Genomic DNA, 25,753 nt, shown 5'->3' with positions numbered 1-25,753 from the left:
AGTTTAGATTGTGAAAACAGCAGATCATATTGAATGTTAAAATGGATGCATTACTACAGAAATGCATGTTTCCTTCCTGCCTTTCTTGAAGCGCTTACAGATCTGGATGAAAGTAATAGGTTGGTGACCTTGCTTACTCTTATCCAATCATTTAGATCTGTGCTTAGCTCAAGGAAATAAGGAAGGAAGGATGCATGTCTAAAGTATTTCATCAGGGCCTTGGAAAAATACAAAGGCTGCAAAAATGCCCTGTAAATGTTTAGAATTGTTTAGAAATGTGCTCTTTTGTATACCATCTGCATATAATTAGCTCATATCGAATGACAGAAAAAGGTACTTCCTGTTAAGACTCCAGACTATATAGCCTGTGAATAGCAGTGTTTTTGCTATTTCCCACTTTTCCTCTCCCACTTTTGTGAGATAAACAACAATACTTTTTATTAAAGCTAAGAGAACTCAGTCTAAATTCAAGTGTCGTGACGCTCCAGTCGCTTCATCTCACATAATCTGATTTAGTTTCCTGGCTGTCTCTCTTCTATAACTTCCTAGCGCTTTCAAAATACTGTCTGCGGTTCGAGGATACATAGTTTTATTAGAAAAGAACGGGGTAGTGCGACATGTGCAGCTGTTTTATTTATGTGTCCTACAGGGTTGGGGTCAATTCCATTTCAATTTCCTTCATTCAGGAAAAACTGAAATTCCAATTACAATTAAATATTTTCATAGAGAATCATTGAGGAAAATTGGAATTGGAATTTCAGTTTTGAATTGACTGAATTGAAATGTAATTGACCCCTGCGCTGATATCTCACACAAAATGTGGCTTTGTGCTGTGGAAGTGCTGTGTCAACAAAAAGTAGATTAGAAAGTATATTTTTGAAATTTTACAGGAGAGTATTGAAAGAGTAAGCGTAAAACCTTCCATACATACACTACCGGTCAAAAGTTTTAGAACACCTACTAATTTTAAGGGTTTTTCTTTATAATAGTGAAGACATCAAAACTATGAAATAACACATATGGAAGTGTTAAACAAATCAAAATATATTTTATATTTGAGATTCTTCAAATAGCCACCATTTGCCTTGATGACAGCTTTGCACACTCTTGGCATTCTCTCAACCAGCTTCACCTGGAATGCTTTTCCAACAGTCTTGAAGGAGTTCCCACATATGCTGAGTACTTGTTGGCTGCTTTTCCTTCACTCTGCGGTCCGGCTCATCCCAAACCATCTCAATTTGGTTGAGGTCAGGTCATCTGATGCAGCACTTCATAACTCTCCTTCTTGGTCAAATAGCGCTTACACAGCCTGGAGGTGTGTTGGGTCATTGTCCTGTTGAAAAACAAATGATAGTCCCACTAAGTCCAAACCAGATGGGATGGCACATCGCTGCAGAATGCTGTGGTAGCCATGCTGGTTAAGTGTGCCTTGAATTCTAAATAAATCACAGACAGTGTCACCAGCAAAGCACCCCCACACCATAACACCTCCTCCATGCTTTACTGTGGGAAATACACATGTGGAGATCATCCGTTCACCCACACCACGTCTCACAAAGATACGGCGGTTGGAAACAAAAATATTCCATTTGGACTCCAGACCAAAGGACACATTTCCAACTGTCTAATGTCCATTGCTTGTGTTTCTTGGCCCAAGCAAGTCTCTTCTTATTATTGGTGTCCTTTAGTAGTGGTTTCTTTGCAGCAATTCGACCATGAAGGCCTGATTCACACAGTCTCCTCTGAACAGTTGATGTTGAGATGTGTCTGTTACTTGAACTCTGTGAAGCATTTATTTGGGCTGCAATTTCTGAGGCTGGTAACTCTAATTAACATATCCTCTGCAGCAGAGATAACTCTGGGTCTTCCATTCCTGTGGCGGTCCTCATGAGAGCCTGTTTCATCATAGCGCTTGATGGTTTTTGCCACTGCACTTGAAGAAACTTTCAAAGTTCTTGAAATGTTCCGTATTGACTGGCCTTCATGTCTTAAAGTAATGATGGACTGTCATTTCTCTTTGCTTATTTGAGCTGTTCTTGCCATAATATGGACTTGGTATTTTACCAAATAGGGTTATCTTCTGTATACCCCCCTCTACCTTGTCACAACACAACTGATTGGCTCAAACGCATTAAGAAGGAAAGAAATTCCACAAATTAACTTTTAACAAGGCACACCTGTTAATTGAAGCTGGTTGAGAGAATGCCAAGAGTGTGCAAAGCTGTCATCAAGGCAAAGGGTGGTTATTTGAAGAATCTGAAATATAAAATATATTTTGATTTGTTTAACACTTTTTTGGTTACTACATGATTCCATATGTGTTATTTTATAGTTATGATGTCTTCACTATTATTCAACAATGTAGAAAATAGTAAAAATAAAGAAAAATCCTTGAATAAGTAGGTGTTCTAAAACTTTTGACTGGTAGTGTAGTGACAGTACGCTCCATGCCCTGCCAATGATCACCCGGGGTCAGCATCTCTACCAGACATGGTTAACATAAACGCATAATGCCTTGGTCTATCCTGAGCAAAGATCCAGTGCATTACTTAAAGGGAATGCTGAGTGGCAATGGGGTTATGGGTCAAGCATTGGGGGCGGATTGATGCATGAGCCACTAAGTTGTCTGTACAGAATAAAGATCCTGGGTGAATTCTATATTTGCTGAATTTTCTTGGCAATGGGAAGAGTGCTCATACATACAGTAAATGGTGGGCTTGTATGTATTGAATGCATTTGTCCTTCTTCATCTTCCTCCTCTTCCTCCTCCTTCTCATCTTCATCCTCCTCCTCCTCTTCCTCTTCCTTCTCTTCTTCATCCTCCTCCTCCTCCTCTTCCTCCTCCTTCTCTTCTTCATCCTCCTCCTCTTTCTCCTCTTCCTCACCCTTCTCCTATTCTTCATCCTCCACCCTCCTGTCCTCTTTCGCTTCACCCTCTTCCATCTTCTCTCCTCCTCTCCCTCCACCCTCCTCCCACTCCACCTCTTCCCCATTCCTCTCCTTCAGAGATGTACCAGTTTTCGGTGTCTGAGGGGGCGGCCGTGGGGACGCCGGTGGGGAGGGTGATCGCCACAGATGCAGACATGGGGGAGAACACGGACATGAGCTACCTGATCAAAGACGAGGAGGGCGGGGAACTCTTCAGGGTCACGACCGATGGAGACACGCAGGAGGCCGTCATCACCATCAAAAAGGTGGGAGTAGAATAAAGCTGATCTGAGATCAGTTTGGTTTTGGGGGCAGCGATATCCTAGAGGTTAGAAAAGCTGGCCAGCAACCGGAGTGTTGCCGGTTCAAATCCCAGTGCTGATGGGGTGAAAAAAAATCGGGCAGGAGTGAGCCTACAACTGGAGGGCTAATGGCATTAATATCTCAGGTGCCACCTACCGCTGATCTTTCCTTGAGCAAGGAACTAAACTGCTCATTGGGCACTGCGGCTGCCCTCTGCTCCAGCCACTGTAATGTTTAAGTCGGAGCATTTGGGTTAAATCAAATCAAAGTTTATTGGTTGCTTACACAGATTTGCAAATGTTATCGCAGGTGCAGTGAAATGCTTGTGTTTTCTAGCTCTAACAGTGCAGTAATATCTAGCAATACAATATATACACTTAAAAAGATGAGAGAGGCCTGTAATTTTCATCATAGGTACACGTCAACTATGACAGACAAATTGAGAAAAAATTATCCAGAAAATCACATTGTAGGATTTTTAATGAATTTATTTGCAAATTATGGTGGAAAATAAGTATTTGGTCACCTACAAACAAGCAAGATTTCTGGCTCTCACAGACCTGTAACTTCTTCTTTAAGAGGCTCCTCTGTCCTCCACTCGTTACCTGTATTAATGGCACCTGTTTCAACTTGTTATCAGTATAAAAGACACCTGTCCACAACCTCAAACAGTCACACTCCAAACTCCACTATGGCCAAGACCAAAGAGCTGTCAAAGGACACCAGAAACAAAATTGTAGACCTGCACCAGGCTGGGAAGACTGAATCTGCAATAGGTAAGCAGCTTGGTTTGAAGAAATCAACTGTGGGAGCAATTATTAGGAAATGGAAGACATACAAGACCACTGATAATCTCCCTCGATCTGGGGCTCCACGCAAGATCTCACCCCGTGGGGTCAAAATGATCACAAGAACGGTGAGCAAAAATCCCAGAACCACACGGGGGGACCTAGTGAATGACCTGCAGAGAGCTGGGACCAAAGTAACAAAGACTACCATCAGTAACTCACTACGCCGCCAGGGACTCAAATCCTGCAGTGCCAGACGTGTCCCCCTGCTTAAGCCAGTACATGTCCAGGCCCATCTGAAGTTTGCTAGAGTGCATTTGGAAAATTCAGAAGAGGATTGGGAGAATGTCATATGGTCAGATGAAACCAAAATATAACTTTTTGGTAAAAACTCAACTCGTCGTGTTTGGAGGACAAAGAATGCTGAGTTGCATCCAAAGAACACCATACCTACTGTGAAACATGGGGGTGGAAACATCATGCTTTGGGGCTGTTTTTCTGCAAAGGAAAACAGGAAAGAATGAATGGGGCCATGTATCGTGAGATTTTGAGTGAAAACCTCCTTCCATTAGCAAGGGCATTGAAGATGAAACGTGGCTGGGTCTTTCAGCATGACAATGATCCCAAACACACCGCCCGGGCAACGAAGGAGTGGCTTCGTAAGAAGCATTTCAAGGTCCTGGAGTGGCCTAGCCAGTCTCCAGATCTCATTCCCATAGAAAATCTTTGGAGGGAGTTGAAAGTCTGTGTTGCCCAGCGACAGCCCCAAAACATCACTGATCTAGAGGAGATCTGCATGGAGGAATGGGCCAAAATACCAGCAACAGTGTGTGAAAACCTTGTGAAGACTTACAGAAAACGTTTGACCTGTGTCATTGCCAACAAAGGGTATATAACAAAGTATTGAGAAACTTTTGTTATTGACCAAATACCTATTTTCCACCATAATTTGCAAATAAATTAATAAAGAAATGTTTTTTCTCATTTTGTCTTTCATAGTTGACGTGTACCTATGATGAAAATTACAGGCCTCTCTCATCTTTTTAAGTGGGAGAACTTGCACAATTGGTGGCTGACTAAATACTTTTTTTGATACACTGCCAATTTTGCAGGTTTTCCTACTTACAAAGCATGTAGAGGTCTGTAATTTTTATCATAGGTACACTTCAACTGTGAGAGACAGAATCTAAAACAAAAATCCAGAAAATCACATTGTATGATTTTTAAGTAATTAATTTGCATGACATAATTATTTGATACATTAGAAAAGCAGAACTTAATATTTGGTACAGAAACCTTTGTTTGCAATTACAGAGATCATACGTTTCCTATAGGTCTTGACCAGGTTTGCACACACTGCAGCAGGGATTTTGGCCCACTCCTCCATACAGACCTTCTACAGATCCTTCAGGTTTCGGGGCTATCGCTGGGCAATACGGACTTTCAGCTCCCTCCAAAGATTTTCTATTGGGTTCAGGTCTGGAGACTGGCTAGGCCACTCCAGGACCTTGAGATGCTTCTTACGGAGCCACTCGTTAGTTGCCCTGGCTGTGTGTTTCGGGTCATTGTCATGCTGGAAGACCCAGCCACGACCCATCTTCAATGCTCTTACTGAGGGAAGGAGGTTGTTGGCCAAGATCTCGCGATACATGGCCCCATCCATCCTCCCCTCAATACAGTGCAGTCGTCCTGTCCCCTTTGCAGAAAAGCATCCCCACTGCGCCACTGTACTCCTGAGTGGCGCAGTGGTCTAAGGCACTGCATCGCAGTGCTAACTGTGCCACTAGAGATCCTGGTTCGAATCCAGGCTCTGTCGCAGCCGGCCGCGACCGGGAGACTCATGGGCGGCACACAATTGGCCCAGCGTCGTCCAGGGTAGGGGAGGGAATGGCCGGCAGGGATGTAGCTCAGTTGATAGAGCATGGCGTTTGCAACGCCAGGGTTGTGGGTTCGATTCCCACGGGGGGCCAGTATAAAAATAAAAAAATAAAAAATAAAATAAGATATGTATTCACTAACTGTAAGTCGCTCTGGATAAGAGCGTCTGCTAAATGACTAAAATGTAAATGTAATGTTTCCACCTCCATGCTTCAAGGTTGGGATGGTGTTCTTGGGGTTGTACTCATCCTTCTTCTTCCTCCAAACACGGCGAGTGGAGTTTAGACCAAAAAGCTCTATTTTTGTCTCATCAGACCACATGACCTTCTCCCATTCCTCCTCTGGATCATCCAGATGGTCATTGGCAATCTTCAGACGGGCCTGGACATGCGCTGGCTTGAGTAAGGGGACCTTGCATGCGCTGCAGGATTTTAATCCATGACGGCGTAGTGTGTTACTAATGGTTTTCTTTGAGACTGTGGTCCCAGCTCTCTTCAGGTCATTGACCAGTTCCTGCCGTTAGTTCTGGGCAGATCCCTCACCTTCCTCATGATCATTGATGTCCCACGAGGTGCGATCTTACATGGAGCCCCAGACCGAGGGTGATTGACCGTCATCTTGAACTTCTTCCATTTTCTAATAACTGCACCAACAGTTGTTGGCTTCTCACCAAGCTGCTTGCCAATTGTCCTGTAGCCCTTCCCAGCCTTGTGCAGGTCTACAATGTTATCCCTGATGTCCTTACACAGCTCTCTGGTCTTGGCCATTGTGGAGAGGTTGGAGTCTGTTTGATTGAGTGTGTGGACAGGTGTCTTTTATACAGGTAACGAGTTCAAACAGGTGCAGTTAATACAGGCAATGAGTGGAGAACAGGAGGGCTTCTTAAAGAAAAACTAACAGGTCTGTGAGAGCCGGAATTCTTACTGGTTGGTAGGTGATCAAATACTTATGTCATGCAAAAAAATGCAAATGAATTACTTAAAAATCAAAAAATGTGATTTTCTGGATTTTTGTTTTAGATTCCGTCTCTCACAGTTGAAGTGAACCTATGATAAAAAATGACAGACCTCTACATGCTTTGTAAGTAGAAAAACCTGTAAAATCGGCAGTGTATCAAATACTTGGTCTCCCCACTGTATATATATATATATATATATATTTATATACATACAGTTGAAGTCAGAAGTTTACATACACTTAGGTTGGAGTCATTAAAACTCGTTTTTTCAACCACTCCACAAATGTCTTGTTAACAAACAATGGTTTTGGCAAGTCGTTTAGGACATCTACTTTGTGCATGACACAAGTAATTTTTCCAACAATTGTTTACAGACAGATTATTTCACTTATAGTTCACTGTATCACAATTCCAGTGGGTCAGAAGTTTACATACACTAAGTTGACTGTGCCTTTAAACAGCTTGGAAAATTCCAGAAAATGATGTCATGGCTTTAGAAGCTTCTGATAGGCTAATTGACATAATTTGAGTCAATTGGAGGTGTACCTGTGGATGTATTTCAAGGCCTACCTTCAAACTCAGTGCCTCTTTGCTTGACATCATGGGAAAATCAAAAGAAATCAGCCAAGACCTCAGAAAAATAATTGTAGACCTCCACAAGTCTGGTTCATCCTTGGGAGCAATTTCCAAATGCCTGAAGGTACCACGTTCATCTATACAAACAATAGTATGCAAGTATAAACACCATGGGACCATGCAGCCGTCATACCGCTCAGGAAGGAGACGCGTTCTGTCTCCTAGAGATGAACATACTTTGGTGCGAAAAGTGCAAATCAATCCCAGAACAACAGTAAAGGACCTTGTGAAGATGCTGGAGGAAACAGGTGCAAAAGTATCTATATCCACAGTAAAACAAGTCCTATATCGACATAACCTGAAAGGCCGCTCAGCAAGGAAGAAGCCACTGCTCCAAAACCGCCATAAAAAAGCCAGACATTGTATTGCAACTGCACATGGGGACAAAGATCGTACTTTTTGGAGAAATGTCCTCTGGTCTGATGAAACTTTTTGGCCATAATGACCATCGTTATGTTTGGAGGAAAAAGGGGGAATACTTCCAAAGTTGTGGCAAAATGGCTTAAGGACAACAAAGTCAAGGTATTGGAGGTGCCATCACAAAGCCCTGACCTCAATCCTATAGAAAATGTGTGGGCAGAACGTAAAAAGCATTTGCGAGCATGGAGGCCTACTAACCTGACTCAGTTACACCAGCTCTGTCAGGAGGAATGGGCCAAAAATCACCCAACTTATTGTGGGAAGCTTGTGGAAGGCTACCCGAAACATTTGACCCAAGTTAAACAATTAAAGGCAATGCTACCAAATACTAATTGATTGTATGTAAACTTCTGACCCACTGGGAATGTGATGAAAGAAATAAAAGCTGAAATAAATCATTATCTCTACTATTATTCTGACATTTCACATTCTTAAAATGAAGTGGTGACCCTAACTGACCTAAGAAAGGGAATTTCTACTAGGATTAAATGTCAGGAATTGTGAAAAACTGAGTTTAAATGTATTTGGCTAAGCTGTATGTAAACTTCCGACTTCAACTGTATATACATAAATATATACATACATATAGTGCCTTCAGAAAGTATTCATGTCATACTTCTTGACTTATTCCACAGTTTGTTGTGTTACAGCCTGAATTTAAAAGAGATTACTTCTTTTTTTTATGTCACTGGCCTACACACAATACCCCATAATATCAAAGTGGAATTATGTATTTCAAAATTTGTACAAGTTAATTAAAAATGAAAAGCTGAAATGTCTTAAGTCAATATGTTTTCAACTCCTTTGTTATGGCAAGCCTAAATAAGTTCAGGAGTAAAAATGGACTCACTCGGTGTGCAACAATAGTGTTTAACATGATTTTTTTATGACTACTTCATCTCTATACCCCACACATACAATTATCTGTAAGGTCCCTCAGTCGAGCAGTGAATTTTAAACACAGATTCAACCACAAAAACCAGGGAGGTTTTCCAATGCCCTGGAGAGGAAGTAACCACTCAGGGATTTCACCATGAGGCCAACGGTGACTTTAATCCTTATGAGTCTGCGTCAATCTACAGTAAGTAAGATACAAAAAAAAATTCCCATCAAAATCCGTCAGTTTAATCTAGAGATATCCAGGTTTTTTCATCCGCCTATGTCGGCCTTCTGCATCTGTGGTGGAAAGTGGCCGAGCTACAGCAGTGTTTGTCAGACTATGAGACATCCCGAAAATCGGTCTTCTCACAAAATACTATTAAGGGGAGACTTTTACGAACACGATGGTGTTCTCCGTTTTGCTCTACGACCCCCACAACTGTCATGGGACTCGTCTGAATTCGGTAACGCTGATGAACCAACTTCTGTCTGTAGCTTCCGAACCGTTTGAGCTAGAAACTAATATGACCCCACTATGGAAAGGGGAGACTCTCACGAACACTGAGTTTTCTTGTATCTTCTAGATATAGGAAAGACACTTCAAGACCTTATTCCTTATGATTAATTTTTTGTAATTCATGAATGTGTTATTCAATGTGTTTCTATGTGCTTTAGTAGTAAAGGCCAAAATCAATATTCTATCCTAAAAAAAATGTAAGAAGGAAGCCTGTACATAAAAAAAATTGTCCAAAACATGCATTCTGTTTACAACAAGGAACTAAAGTAATATTGAAAAAAATGTGGCAAAGCAATTAACTTTTTGTCCTTAAAAAACCCAATACAACACATTACGGAGTACCACTCTCCATATGTTCAAGTATAGTGGTGGTTGCATCATGTTATGGGAATGGAGCTAAGCACAGGCAAAAACCTGGTTCAGTCTGCTTTCCACCAGACACTGGGAGATGAATTCACCTTTCAGCAGGACAATAACCTAAAACACAAGGCCAAATCTACACTGGAATTGCTTACCAAGAAGACAGTGAATGTTCCTGAGTGGTCGAGTTACAGTATTGTCTGAAATCAGCTTGAAAATCTTTGGCAAGACCTGAAAATGGTTGTCTAGCAATAATCAACAACCAATTTGACAGAGCTTGAAGAATTTTGAAAATAATAATGAGCAAATATTGCACAATCCAGGTGTGGAAACCTCTTAGAGACCTACCCAGAAAGACTCACAGCTGTAATCACTGCCAATGTTGATTCTAACATGTTGTTGTCACGTGACTTAAATTAATGTGATGACTGTTATTTATCGAATCAACTAACTATGTTTAATTGTCACTCGATTAAATTAATCATGTAGCAATTAACTCATTAGGAATTTTTGGCACCACAGACAAAGTTATTTAACGAGTTACCATCTCCCGAATTAAATTCTTAGAAGATATATACAGTTGAAGTCGGAAGTTTACATACACCTTAGCCAAATACATTTAAACTCAGTTTTTCACAATTCCTGTTATTTAATCCTAGTTCCCTGTCTTAGGTCAGTTAGGATCACCACTTTATTTTAAGAATGTGAAATGTCAGAAGAATAGTAGAGAGAATTATTTATTTAAGCTTTTATTTCTTTCATCACATTCCCAGTGGGTCAGAAGTTTACATACACTCAATTAGTATTTGGTAGCATTGCCTTTAAATTGTTTAACTTGGGTCAAACGTTTCGGGTAGCCTTCCACAAGCTTCCCACAATAAGTTGGGTGAATTTTGGCCCATTCCTCCTGACAGAGCTGGTGTAACGGAGTCAGGTTTGTAGGCCTCCTTGCTCGCACACGCTTTTTCAGTTCTGCCCACAAATGTTCTATAGGATTGAGGTCAGGGCTTTGTGATGGCCACTCCAATACCTTGACTTTGTTGTCCTTAAGCCATTTTGGCACAACTTTGGAAGTTTGCTTGGGGTCATTGTCCATTAGGAAGACCCATTTGCGACCAAGCTTTAACTTCCTGACTGATGTCTTGAGATGTTGCTTCAATATATCCACATCATTTTCCTTCCTCATGAAGCCATCTATTTTGTGAAGTACACCAGTCCCTCCTGCAGCAAAGCACCCACAGAGCATGATAATAATAATAATAATAATATGCCATTTAGCAGACGCTTTTATCCAAAGCGACTTACAGTCATGCGTGCATACATTTTTTTTGTGTATGGGTGGTCCCGGGGATCGAACCCACTACCTTGGCGTTACAAGCGCCAAGCTACCAGCTGAGCTACAGAGGACCACGTGATGCTGCCACCCCCGTGCTTCACGGTTGGGATGGTGTTCTTCGGCTTGCAATCATCCCCCCTTTTTCCTCCAAACATAACGATGGTCATTATGGCCAAACAGTTCTATTTTTGTTTCATCAGACCAGAGGACATTTCTCCAAAAAGTACAATCTTTGTCCCCATGTGCAGTCTGGCTTTTTTATGGCGGTTTTGGAACAGTGGCTTCTTCCTTGCTGAGCGGCCTTTCAGGCTATGTCGATATAGGACTCATTTTACAGTGGATATAGATACTTCGGTGAGACTCGGCTTGTCTTCGAATGGAGTGTTCGCTAGAATAGATACTTCAGATGTACCAACCGTTGTCTGAGAGGGATTGTCCTTCCCAGCTCGTGTCTTTAGTGAAAGGTCTAGACAACTTTACATGTACAGCTGCAACTGATATGATAAGGTCTAGTGCGTGGTCTTCTTCTCGTGTAGAGATTGAGAGTTTCAGAGTTTCTCCATTTCAAACGTATGGACTACCGTCCTACGTTTTCTGGTCTGTAGAGTGTCAACCATTGCTTCCTGGTCTAAAGGTTGATTTGTTTTTCAAGGCTTTTTATGCCTTCTGGGTAAAAGGGGCGTTCCATCGTGATGACACGATCTCTGATGTCACTCGGGGCCTGGCTAGTCACTGTGCATAGTTTATATGAAAAACTATCTCATTAGAAGACTAAAATCACATTCCTATCTTCACCAAAAGAGTCTCATACTTAATCATATATTTTATACAACATTTAGATGTAAACTTGATAGATAGAATATGTACACTTTCTGAATTACAGTTATTTCTTGATACCATCCTTAATGACATCACAAAATAATAAACAATATGACATGATTATTCTATAGATCCCCACTGACCATTCCAAACATTTGGTGGTCAGGAATAATGTTTCAATGTCCAATCTTTTGACGTTAGAGTTTTAAGGCGGCAAGATTCTCTCTGTAACAAAGAGATTTCTTTCTTCCCATACTACAGACCAAAAGGAGTCCTTTTCTGCAAACTATTTATGGCTGTTAAGTCATAAAACCGGCCCAACTCCCCCTGCTCCTCTCCTGTGGGAGAGAGGGGGGTCTGGCTATCTGTCAGCCATTTGCCACGCTGATCTGGCACCTTTGATCCTCACCAAGGAGAGAGTCATGACAATGTATTGACTCAGGGGGTTGAATACTTACAGTATCTAATCAAGATATATTTGTGTTTTATTTTTCATACAATTTTTACAAATGTTTGGAATTTGTCTTCCACTTTGACATTACAGAGTCTTTTTTGTAGAGCGTTGACAAACAAAATGACAATTAAATCAATTTTAATCCCACTTTGTAATGCAACAAAATGTGGAAAAAGCCAAGCGCTGTGAATACTTTCTGATGGCAATATATACACATATATGTGTATGGACACTATATGAATAGAAAAGGTTTGTACAGCAGTAGTTATATAGGATGAGCCATGACTAAAGCAGAAGACAAATTTCCATCACATATAAATGATATCTTAAATCTCATTCTGTCAGTGGCATACTCACACAGCTCAGATTTCCTTATTGCTGTTTAGGTATTTGACAGACATGGGATTGAAGGAGTGCTTATATCTGCTCAGCTTACACGTAGGCACCCTATAGCATCCGCCTGAGGGGAGAATGATTTCCCCCTTAGAGTGACATGTCATTGCTTTAGCGCTTCCCTGTTTGTGCTCCGTACAGCCACTGGACTTCGAGAGCAAGCGTACGCACAACGTGGTGGTGGAGGCTGTCAACAAGCATGTGGACCCCCGATTCTTGGAGCTGGGCTCTTTCCGCGACCAAACCATCGTGCGTGTCAGCGTAACTGACACTGATGAGCCGCCCGTCTTCCTCCCTGCCGAGGGGGCCATCATGGAGGTCCAGGAGGATGCCAGGCTAGGTGCGCTGGTGGGTACAGCTACCGCCAAGGACCCGGACATGGAGAACGCACCTGTCAGGTACGGATCATGGCTCCTTCTGTGACAAACACATTTGTTCAAATCCAATACAGTTTATTAGTTCATTCAGATAGTCATTCATTAACTGCTTCAGATGGGTATATAAGTACTGCTACAGATAAACCTACAGATAAGCCTAGAACTGCTAGAACTGGCTATAAGAACTGGTAGAGATATGGCTGTAAAAACTGGTAGAGATATGGCTATAAGAACTGGTAGAGATATGGCAGTAAAAAACTGGTAGAGATATGGCTATAAGAACTGGTAGAGATATGGCTATAAGAACTGGTAGAGATATGGCTGTAAAAAACTGGTAGAGATATGGCTATAAGAACTGGCAGAAATATGGCTATAAGTACTGGTAGAGATATGGCTATAAGAACTGGTAGAGATATGGCTATAAGAACAGGTAGAGATATGGCTATAAGAACTGGTAGAGATATGGCTATAAGAACTGGTAGAAATATGGCTATAAGAACTGGTAGAGATATGGCTATAAGAACTGGTAGAGATATGGCTATAAGAACTGGTAAAAATATGGCTATAAGAACTGGTAGAGATATGGCTATAAGAACTGGTAGAGATATGGCTATAAGAACTGGTAGAGATATGGCTATAAGAACTGGTAAAAATATGGCTATAAGAACTGGTAGAGATATGGCTATAAGAACTGGTAGAGATATGGCTATAAGAACTGGTAGAGATATGGCTATAAGAACTGGTAGAGATATGGCTATAAGAACTGGTAGAGATATGGCTATAAGAACAGGTAGAGATATGGCTATAAGAACTGGTAGAGATATGGCTATAAGAACTGGTAGAAATATGGCTATAAGAACTGGTAGAGATATGGCTATAAGAACTGGTAGAAATATGGCTATAAGAACTGGTAGCGATATGGCTATAAGAACAGGTAGAGATATGGCTATAAGAACTGGTAGAGATATGGCTATAAGAACTGGTAGAGATATGGCTATAAGAACTATATATATAAAAAATATATGGTAATAAACACACAATGGGAAGACAGCTATACAACACAATATGAATCATGAAAACATTGATTCATCCATTTGTACAATGCCAGAATCACATTACTGTAGGCTACTGCATTGACTGTTGACCGCGCTAGAGGGTTCTTCAGTATCTCACACGTCTTTGCGTTCGCTCAGATCCCTATTTATGAGCAGAATTATATTATGTTGTGCCAGAGCCTCCACCTCAGGTCTTGGGTGGAGGAATAGTAGTGGCGAGGCGAGCGGAGACACACAGGCTGTGCAAATTACTTCTATTAAAAATGCATGAGGCTGAACTGAAAATGCTCCAGGTGTAATAAAGTACAATACAATGGCAGTGCCACCGCCTGCTTGTTGGCAGGCGAGAGCCAACGGGTTGGCGGGTACCCTGGCGCTGTGCCATGCCCATCGGTACCACTTTAATCATCTCTATTGGACAGAACTAACCACTGAGCCTGGTGCCCAAGGGCCCATCACTTTCTCCCACACTCCTGTCACCCTGCTCCGGAGGGCACCGATCGGGCATTGCTGGGCACTGGCTGGCACTAGCAGGCACTAGCGGGCATGGAACCAAGGGGGCAAGGGGTCCAGAGGAAATGAACACAGCCTCTGGAAACCAAATCTGGCCTTGTGTGGATAGAAAATGTGTTTGTTTTGTTTGTTTGGCTCTTTATCGGCTGGGGAAGATGGGATGGCGTCTTGAAACTGAAGTGTTTGGGTAGTGGTGTTGTCAAAACAACTCAGTGGTGTATCGTATTAGTGCTTACAGATTTCCTGGAAATGTGTACTTCTCCATTAATATATTCAAGTGATGACATATTTGCAAATGTTATAAGATGCACTGTTAATATCTGGTAATATCTACATGATCTCCCTTCACCACCTACTATAGCAGTTTTGAAAGCTGAAATATAATCTGATTTAATTTACATAGTTATTGTGTAGGTGTCACCGTTTGTCCCCAATTCTTGCATAAATAAAAAATATTTTAATGATAGTTTAGCTATGCTGTTTATTAATGTAGTATGTTCTGTATAAACGTTGCAGCTATGAAATATGTTGTTCCTTGTATAGACTACAGATTCAGAACAGGCAGACTGTAATGTAATATGACTAGAATAATCTAACTGTGGATGCAGTATGCTCCTCCACACCTAGACTACAAGAAGTTCATCTCACTGTAACCCTTTTAGTAATGTTGTGTGACTTGTACAAAGACCCGACTGGTCCCTTTGATGAGCTTTTTGTCGAAAAGGTAGAAAAGGAAATGATTATGCTTATAATATTCCATTAAAGTCCCGATGGGCACACGAGCCTGCTCAAGAGAAAATAAGAAACTACTCACAGGGTTTTGTTGGCTCTATACTCTTCTGAGCGCTCCTCGTGGAGCCAACCACAAGGATGTGCAAATGTATTTTGCTTTCATTGGAGTGCAGCATGAAATATTCATTTGTATTTTTTCCCCCTCCAGCATGGGCTGAAACCACAGACTTGTTTGGGGACATGGGTGCAGTAGGGACACAAGCACTGTGACAGGTTTCCAATACAGCGGCTAAATGGATCATTCTTTTCATCCTCTTTTTAATCTGGCTCACAGTTTCCCTACATTTGAAAATGCTAATGTGTAGCCATAATCCGATGTCAACGGCAACTGGCAATAATCCTATGGGCCACAGTGTTAGGGCAGCCACCGAAAAAGTATTGCAGATGGTTTAGAGATGGTTTAGGGATTTTACCCCGGTTCAATTATGTCCTCCCCTTTTGTCTCGCTCTCCCTACCAGGTTCTCCATTGACCGAAGTACGGACCAGGAGCAGATCTTCCTCATTGATCCAGTGTCGGGCGCCATCACCCTGGGCAAGATTCTGGACCGAGAGACGGCTGGTTGGCACAACATCACTGTGACAGCAGTGGAAGCAGGTATATGCTCCAGTTACAGTGGGGAAAAAAAGTATTTAGTCAGCTACCAATTATGCAAGTTCTCCCACTTAAAAAGATGAGAGAGGCCTGTAATTTTCATCATAGGTACACGTCAACTATGACAGACAAATTGAGGAAAAAAAATCCAGAAAATCACATTGTAGGATTTTTTATGAATTTATTTGCAAATTATGGTGGAAAATAAGTATTTGGTCACCTACAAACAAGCAAGATTTCTGGCTCTCACAGACCTGTAACTTATTCTTTAAGAGGCTCCTCTGTCATCCACTCGTTACCTGTATTAATGGCACCTGTTTGAACTTGTTATCAGTATAAAAGACACCTGTCCACAACCTCAAACAGTCAAACTCCAAACTCCACTATGGCCAAGACCAAAGAGCTGTCAAAGGACAACAGAAACAAAATTGTAGACCTGCACCAGGCTGGGAAGACTGAATCTGCAATAGGTAAGCAGCTTGGTTTGAAGAAATCAACTGTGGGAGCAATTATTAGGAAATGGAAGACATACAAGACCACTGATAATCTCCCTCGATCTGGGGCTCCATGCAAGATCTCACCCCGTGGGGTCAAAATGATCACAAGAACGGTGAGCAAAAATCCCGGAACCACACGGGGGGACCTAGTGAATGACCTGCAGAGAGCTGGGACCAAAGTAACAAAGCCTACCATCAGTAACACACTACGCCGCCAGGGACTCAAATCCTGCAGTGCCAGACGTGTCCCCCTGCTTAAGCCAGTACATGTCCAGGCCCGTCTGAAGTTTGCTAGAGTGCATTTGGAAGATCCAGAAGAGGATTGGGAGAATGTCATATGGTCAGATGAAACCAAAATAGAACTTTTTGGTAAAAACTCAACTCGTCGTGTTTGGAGGACAAAGAATGCTGAGTTGCATCCAAAGAACACCATACCTACTGTGAAGCATGGGGGTGGAAACATCATGCTTTGGGGCTGTTTTTCTGCAAAGGGACCAGGACGACTGATCCGTGTAAAGGAAAGAATGAATAGGGCCATGTATCGTGAGATTTTGAGTGAAAACCTCCTTCCATCAGCAAGGGCATTGAAGATGAAACGTGGCTGGGTCTTTCAGCATGACAATGATCCCAAACACACCGCCCGGGCAACGAAGGAGTGGCTTCGTAAGAAGCATTTCAAGGTCCTGGAGTGGCCTAGCCAGTCTCCAGATCTCAACCCCATAGAAAATCTTTGGAGGGAGTTGAAAGTCTGTGTTGCCCAGCGACAGCCCCAAAACATCACTGCTCTAGAGGAGATCTGCATGGAGGAATGGGCCAAAACACCAGCAACAGTGTGTGAAAACCTTGTGAAGACTTACAGAAAACGTTTGACCTGTGTCATTGCCGACAAAGGGTATATAACAAAGTATTGAGAAACTTTTGTTATTGACCAAATACTTATTTTCCACCATAATTTGCAAATAAATTCATTAAAAATCCTACAATGTTCTTTCTCAATTTGTCTGTCATAGTTGACGTGTACCTATGATGAAAATTACAGGCCTCTCATCTTTTTAAGTGGGAAACTTGCACAATTGGTGGCTGACTAAATACTTTTTTCCCCACTGTATATACAGTGAGGGAAAAAAGTATTTGATCCCCTGCTGATTTTGTACGTTTGCCCACTGACAAAGACATGATCAGTCTATAATTTTAATGGTAGGTTTATTTGAACAGTGAGAGACAGAATAACAACAAAATAATCCAGAAAAATGCATGTCAAAAATGTTATAAATTGATTTGCATTTTAATGAGGGAAATAAGTATTTGACCCCCTCTCAATCAGAAAGATTTCTGGCTCCCAGGTGTCTTTTATACAGGTAACGAGCTGAGATTAGGAGCACACTCTTAAAGGGAGTGCTCCTAATCTCAGCTTGTTACCTGTATAAAAGAAACCTGTCCACAGAAGCAATCAATCAATCAGATTCTAAACTCTCCACCATGGCCAAGACCAAAGAGCTCTCCAAGGATGTCAGGGACAAGATTGTAGACCTACACAAGGCTGGAATGGGCTACAAGACCATCACCAGGCAGCTTGGTGAGAAGGTGACAACAGTTGGTGCGATTATTTGTAAATGGAAGAAACACAAAATAACTGTCAATCTCCCTCGGCCTGGGGCTCCATGCAAGGTCTCACCTCGTGGAGTTGCAATGATCATGAGAACGGTGAGGAATCAGCCCAGAACTACACGGGAGGATCTTGTCAATGATCTCAAGGCAGCTGGGACCATAGTCACCAAGAAAACAATTGGTAACACACTACGCCGTGAAGGACTGACATCCTGCAGCGCCTGCAAGGTCCCCCTGCTCAAGAAAGCACATATACATGCCTGTCTGAAGTTTGCCAGTGAACATCTGAATGATTCAGAGGATAACTGGGTGAAAGTGTTGTGGTCAGATGAGACCAAAATGGAGCTCTTTGGCATCAACTCAACTCGCCGTGTTTGGAGGAGGAGGAATGCTGCCTATGACCCCAAGAATAACATCCCCACCGTCAAACATGGAGGTGGAAACATTATGCTTTGGGGGTGTTTTTCTGCTAAGGGGACAGGACAACTTCACCACATCAAAGGGACGATGGACGGGGCCATGTACCATCAAATCTTGGGTGAGAACCTCCTTCCCTCAGCCAGGGCATTGAAAATGGGTCGTGGATGGGTATTCCAGCATGACAATGACCCAAAACACACGGCCAAGGCAACAAAGGAGTGGCTCAAGAATAAGCACATTAAGGTCCTGGAGTGGCCTAGCCAGTCTCTAGACCTTAATCCCATAGAAAATCTGTGGAGGGAGCTGAAGGTTCGAGTTGCCAAACGTCAGCCTCGAAACTTTAATGACTTGGAGAAGATCTGCAAAGAGAAGTGGGACAAAATCCCTAATGAGAAGTGTGCAAACCTGGTGGCCAACTACAAGAAACGTCTGACCTCTGTGATTGCCAACAAGGGTTTTGCCACCAAGTACTAAGTCATGTTTTGCAGAGGGGTCAAATACTTATTTCCCTCATTAAAATGCAAATCAATTTTTTCCATTTTTGACATGCGTTTTTCTGGATTTTTTTTGTTGTTATTCTATTTCTCACTGTTCAAATAAACCTACCATTAAAATTATAGACTGGTCATTTCTTTGTCAGTGGGCAAACGTACAAAATCAGCAGGGGATCAAATACTTTTTTCCCTCACTGTACAGTGCCTTGCAAAAGTATTCATTCTCCTTGGCGTTTTTCCTATTTTGTTGCATTACAACCTGTAATTTAATTTGATATATATTTGGATTTCATGTAGTGGACATACACAAAATAGTCCCAATTGGTGAAGTGAAATGAAATTTTTTTTTCAAAAAATTCTAAAAAATAAACAACGGAAAAGTGGTGCGTGCATATGTATTCACCCCCTTTGCTATGAAGCCCCTAAATAAGATCTGGTGCAACCAATTACCTTCAGAAGTCACATAATTAGTTAAATAAAGTCCACCTGTGTGCAATCTAAGTGTCACATGATCTCAGTTTGAAAGACCCCAGAGTCTGGAACACCACTAAGCAAGGGGCACCACCAAGCCAGCGGCACCATGAAGACCAAGGAGCTCTCCAAACAGGTCAGGGACAAAGTTGTGGAGAAGTACAGATCAGGGTTGGGTTAAACAAAAATATCAGAAACTTTGAACATCCCACCATTAAATCCATTATTAAAAAATTGAAACAATATGGCACCACAACAAACCTGCCAAGAGAGGGCCGCCCACCAAAACTCACGGACCAGGCAAGGAGGGCATTAATCAGAGAGGCAACAAAGAGACCAAAGATAACCCTGAAGGAGCTGCAAAGCTCCACAGCGGAGATTGGAGTATCTGTCCATAGGACCACTTTAAGCTGTACACTCCACAGAGCTGGGCTTTACAGAAGTGTGGCCAGAAAAAAGTCATTGCTTAAAGAAAAAACTAAGCAAACACGTTTGGTGTTCGCCAAAAGGCGTGTGGGTGACTCCCCAAACATATGGAAGAAGGCACTCTGGTCAGATGAGACTAAAATTGAGCTTTTTGGCCATCAAGGAAAACGCTATGTCTGGCGCAAACCCAACACCTCTCATCACCCCGAGAACATCATCCCCACAGTGAAGCATGGTGGTGGCAGCATCATGCTGTGGGGATGTTTTTCATCGGCAGGGACTGGGAAACTGGTCACAATTGAAGGAATGATGGATGGCGCTAAATACAGGGAAATTCTTGAGGGAAACCTGTTTCAGACTTCCAGAGATTTGAGACTGGGACGTAGGTTCACCTTCCAGCAGGACAATGACCCTAAGCATACTGCTGAAGCAACCCTCGAGTGGTTTAAGGGGAAACATTTAAATGTCTTGGAATGGCCTAGTCAAAGCCCAGATCTCAATCCAATTGAGAATCTGCGGTATGAAAAAAAGAAAATATTATGCAAAGATTGCTGGACACCAGTGGAACCCATCCAATTTGAAGAAGCTGGAGCAGTTTTGCCTTGAAGAATGGGAAAAAATCCCAGTGGCTAGATGTGCCAAGCTTATAGAGACATACCCCAAGAGACTTGCAGCTGTGATTGGTGCAAAAGGTGGCTCTACAAAGTATTGACTTTGGGGGGGGAATAGTTATGTTAGTGAATAGTCAAGTTTTCTGTTTTTTTGTCTTATTTTTTGTTTGTTTCACCCAAAAAAATATTTAGCATTTTCAAAGTGGTAGGCATGTTGTGTAAATCAAATGATACAAACCCCCCAAAAAATCCATATTAATTCCAGGTTGTAAGGCAACAAAATAGGAAAAATGCCAAGGGGGGTGAATACTTTCGCAAGCCACTGTACATAGAGAGACATAACATATTATAAGCCTTGTTATTAGACATCATAAAGGCTCATACATGCTTATAACAAGTTTTAAAGCATTGTACCTGGATGTTTTAAATGTTATCATATCTTCAAGTAAGAATTGGTAATAAGCCTTTGACTGAGAGGCTGACACAGGGCCATGATACATTATCATGATACATTATCATACACTATCATAAGAATGACATAGCATCTGTCATAACAGTTTATAACACCCAGCCTTGCCCCTATAATAACTGATATGATACTAGCCTGAAGTTTGTTTTGTTTTGCTGTTTCATAAATCATAAGGCCCTACGTGAAGTGATTGTTATGATATTGATATGGAATCACAGTTGACCGACAAATATCATCAGCACCACCAAGCTGTCACATAATCCAAAATGAAAGCAGAACACATGTAACGTTGTTTCGTCTTGCTCAATACTTTTTCATTCGCAAAGAAAATGAAGAATGTAATACCCTGACGGTGGTGTAGCTGGTGGCAAACTATTATTATACCGTAAGAACTAAACGTAGTGCAGTGACAGGAATACACAGAGTACTTTTTCCAATCTTTGACAGATGAAGTGATTTTGGGATTGTATTGAAAGCACAAGAGATTGCTTTCTGCATCTGGCTGGTAATATCCACCTGGCCTCACAGGATGAAATAAACTAATTCAGCACAACAACACTGAATTCTACGTCTCTCTGTGTTTGTTTTTCTCCCTTAAAGTGATAGTTCACCCAAATTACAAAATTACGTATTGGTTTCCTTACCCTGTAAGCAGTCTTTGGACAAGGTATGACAACAATCCATGCTTTGGTTTAGCTTCCCTGGCACTGTTTCCACATGCTAAAGATTTAGCATTTGTGTGACAAATCCCATTCATGTCATGGGACTGATATTAGCATTTTTCATGCATCATGTTTAAATCATCTTGAAGTAAATGTGTTAAGCTTCACAATCAATTTTAGATACTTTTTGATGATTTGGACATGATGCACTAAAAATGCTAATTTCGGTCCCATGACTTGAATGGGATTTGTGCCAAAAAAGGCTAAAACATTAGCATGTGGAAACAGTGCTAGGGAAGAAGCGAACCGGATGGACATCATGAAAATGATTGGAGAGGTTGAGGGTAGAGGAAGTTCAGGAGTAAAAACAAACAAAATAGAACTATTGTAAAATTGACTGTGTCCATAAAATGTATATAGCATGTATAAGCTGGAAGTAGAGGCCTAAGCGTTGTTGTTCAATAGTTTACTCCAGTTAGGGGAGGGGTGGTGGGGTTGGAAAGTAATAAAGGAAAATATATATTTTTTAAAGGATATGTATGTAAAACAGTGCTAGGGAAACTAAACCAAAGCATGGATTGCTGTCATACCTTGTCCATAGACTGCTTACAGGGTAAGGGAACAAATGTGTAAACTATCCCTTCAAGTGTAAAAACGTAGCTTTATACTGTGTGTTATAGTTATACGTGTATGAGTAGAATTATTCATGGTATTTTGGGATTGTGCTTACTCCAAGTGCTCTCTACGTGACACATTTGTTTGCCTTGCAAGCAAACATCTCGCACAAACATTTGGAGCAAATTAGAATTTGGGAGTCTTTCAGCGTCTGCTCGGAGTTGTAATTCTCTTTGCTTTTGTGCTCTTTCTCTCTGTGCTCACATTATGACGTAGGCACATTTGAATGTTACTTGACCATTTAATGGTGTGAGAGAGACGGTTGTTTGAGCCCATAGCAGGTAGAAACACAGGGCCGTGCTTGACAGATAAAGCCCTTCCTTGCTTCTCGTTTTTTTAGAAAACCCAGACAAACAAAGTCGACGGTTGACTTCATCAGAAATTCTCTCCAAATGTTTTGTATCGCCAGCGGCTCATTGATTCTCGAGCACATTGAGCAGAAGTCAAGAGAAGAAGTGAAGCAGCAAACCACCAGGACAAAACTTTTTCAACAGTTTTGTGCAACTTGGTTTTGTGACTCCTTGGCTAATTATGGTTGGAGTGGCAAAAGGTTGAATTGAACAAGGCCATTTTAAGATTACAAGAAAATAACATGACCCCTCATTATTCCCCAACTCCGTTATTGACCTTAACACCCTGTGGTTGCTAGCTATAGTACATCAGCATTGTTGAATTATTTATTGAAAGAGGTCCATGGTTGATCATCATGTTGCAGGGGTGACTGAACCCGATTAGTAAGGAGCAAGGCCAGAACATCCAAACATATTATACTTTAAGAATGATATCCCCATGTCAGAGGGAGTCATAAAGCATTTTCTTCCTATCGGAGTGTCAACTCAATTGTTTGCAACAAAGTGTCAACTAAATTGTTTGCATTCACAGAACGTGTCTTAACTCAGAGCTTCCGACGACCAAAACTGTATATTACAAGCTTTCAAGTTGTAAATACGAGTGTGAAACTTGGTTAGCAGCGTTGTACCCCCGGTTTCCTAGTTGGATATTTTGGAGTTTCCTAGTTCCGATTTGCGCATTAAGGCACTCGTCTGCAGTGAAAAAAATAAAATAAATGTATGCACTCACTAACTGTAAGTCACTCTGGATAAGAGCGTCTGCTAAATGACTAAAATGTAAAATGTAAATGTAGTTCTTCCCTCGATAGGAGACCAAAGAGCTGAGTAGTAGTGTCAAAAGTAGCTTTTTGCATCTTCTGCAGACTCTTGACAGACCTGTCGGGGAAGAATCCTATCAGGGTGGCAAGACTGACACATCATTTCAAAGACATGTGATAGTGAGTTTGATGTCACATTGCAAACTGTTTTTTTCGAGACAGGTAAATGGGGAAAAATTTATACTTGTCCCACCCTTAGGGTAAAAAGATACCAGAGTAGTTTGAAAGTCTTTATCTTTCAAGAAAATATATTTTACAGCAGAGGTTTCACATTGCCCCTGACCTGCAGACTGCTTCCTCGCATGGAAATATCTTAAATTATTAAAAAGTTGCAACCGTATGAAAATAATAGAAATACCATAGATAGTGGAACTTTTGTCTAATCGAATACAACACACTTTGATGAACGTGAACACCGGATAATTAATTTGCAGAAAACATTATGTGGTAGGCTGTGTAACAATTCAAATGGGAAAGGACATTATATAACAGAGGAAATTATTTTTGTTTACCATTGGGCCAATGATGACTAAGGTGAGTTTGTTGGATTCATTTAGTAGTGGTGCGCAGTGTGGAGGAAATTTCTGACAGAAATTCAGACTGATGATGCACCATACATCAGATGTGCATCAGAGGCACTGACCTGTGTGATTTGTCTGTGATTGTGTAATCTATGTGATGTCCTTATCAAGACTGCTTAGGGATATTTTGAACTTTCGAATATTACTTAACGTGTATTGGTTTTGTGATCAATGTATCATGTCAGCCATTTGTATTTAATGGATTGGATTTATATAGCGCTTTTCCAAGTGTACAAAGCTCTTGACATTGTTCAGAGGAAACTCACCTCATCCACTACCATGTCTAGCACCATTGAGTAAGGCTGTATGCCAATGACTGGTGTATATTAATTAGAAGTGTTTTTCCTAAAGGGATAGTTCAGCAATTTAACATTTAGTTTCTTACTTTGGAAGTGGTCTATGGACAAGGAGTACTTTGGATTTGTTCCACATTAGCATTTTCTTAATTTTTTTAAATTATTTGGGCATGAAATTTAACCACAGTGTGTATTTCAGTCAATTATTTTCTTTCAAGGTAAGATAAATATCTAAATATGTATTAATGAACTATCCCTTTAAGTCAACATTAGAGTTGCACAGGACTGTACATTAGTAACTGAAAAAACATCCTCATGTGTTTTTGGTTAGTGGTATAGTACAATGTCACATTTTGCGTGTTGATAGTGTTTAGTTAGCATAATGACAATGTAAGCTCCCATTCTTCACTTCACTGGGCTTTCACCTAAGAAGGGAGGTGATACAAAGACTGAATAACTCAGAGTCCATTCATATCCCCATTTCCCTGTTGACCCAATTGACAGTTAGAACAAACTGTTTCCTGTAGCAACAATCCCTTTATGTCTGTGGTATGGTGGTTCTGTGGTATCGTGGTTCTGTGGTATGTTGGTTCTGTGGCATGGTTTTGTGGTATGGTGGTTCGGTGGTATGGTGGTTCTGTGGCATGGTTCTGTGGTATGGTGGTTCTGTGGTATGGTGGTTCTGTGGCATGGTTTTGTGGTATGGTGGTTCTGTGGTATGGTGGTTCTGGGGTATGGTGGTTCTGTGTTATGGTGGTTCTGTGGTATGGTGGTTCTGTGGTATGGTGGTTATGTGGTATTGTGGTTATTTGGTATGGTGGTTATGTGGTATGGTGGTTCTGTGGTATTGTGGTTCTATGGCATGGTTCTGTGGTATGGTGGTTCTGTGGTATGGTGGTTCTGGGGTATGGTGGTTCTGTGTTATGGTGGTTCTGTGTTATGGTGGTTCTATGGTATGGTGGTTCTGTGGTATGGTGGTTATGTGGTATTGTGGTTATTTGGTATGGTGGTTCTGTGGTATGGTGGTTCTGTGGCATGGTTCTGTGGTATGGTGGTTCTGTGGTATGGTGTTTCTGTGGTATGGTGGTTCTGGGGTATGGTGGTTCTGTGGCATGGTGCTTATGTGGTATGGTGGTATTGTGGTTCTGTGGTATGGTGGTTATGTGGTATGGTGGTTCTGTGGTATGGTGGTTCTGTGGTATGGTGGTTATGTGGTATTGTGGTTCTGTGGTATTGTGGTTCTGTGGTATGGTGGTTATGTGGTATTGTGTTTCTGTGGTATGGTGGTTATGTGGTATTGTGGTTATCTGGTATTGTGGTTCTGTGGTATGGTGGTTCTGTGGTATGGTGGTTCTGTGGTATGGTGGTTCTGTGGA

At 41.5% G+C, this 25,753-nt stretch overlaps 1 protein-coding gene across 1 annotated transcript in view; it reads left to right on the top strand.

Moving 5' to 3' along the window:
• Positions 1-25,753, top strand: part of cdh22 (cadherin 22) — a gene marked incomplete at both ends in the record, with an annotated part of 123,041 nt that overhangs the window by 52,297 nt on the left and 44,991 nt on the right. The window contains 3 exons of the mRNA XM_084166902.1: positions 3,007-3,194; positions 12,811-13,067; positions 15,866-16,002. Of these exons, the coding sequence (XP_084023028.1) occupies positions 3,007-3,194; positions 12,811-13,067; positions 15,866-16,002 (582 nt within the window). The remainder of the gene's footprint in view (positions 1-3,006; positions 3,195-12,810; positions 13,068-15,865; positions 16,003-25,753) is intronic.

Source organism: Coregonus lavaretus (assembly GCF_964263955.1).
Source record: "Coregonus lavaretus genome assembly, chromosome: 8".
Taxonomy (NCBI): domain Eukaryota; kingdom Metazoa; phylum Chordata; class Actinopteri; order Salmoniformes; family Salmonidae; genus Coregonus; species Coregonus lavaretus.
The sequence above is the reverse complement of the archived record's forward strand: the minus strand, read 5'-3'. Positions and strand labels throughout refer to the sequence as shown.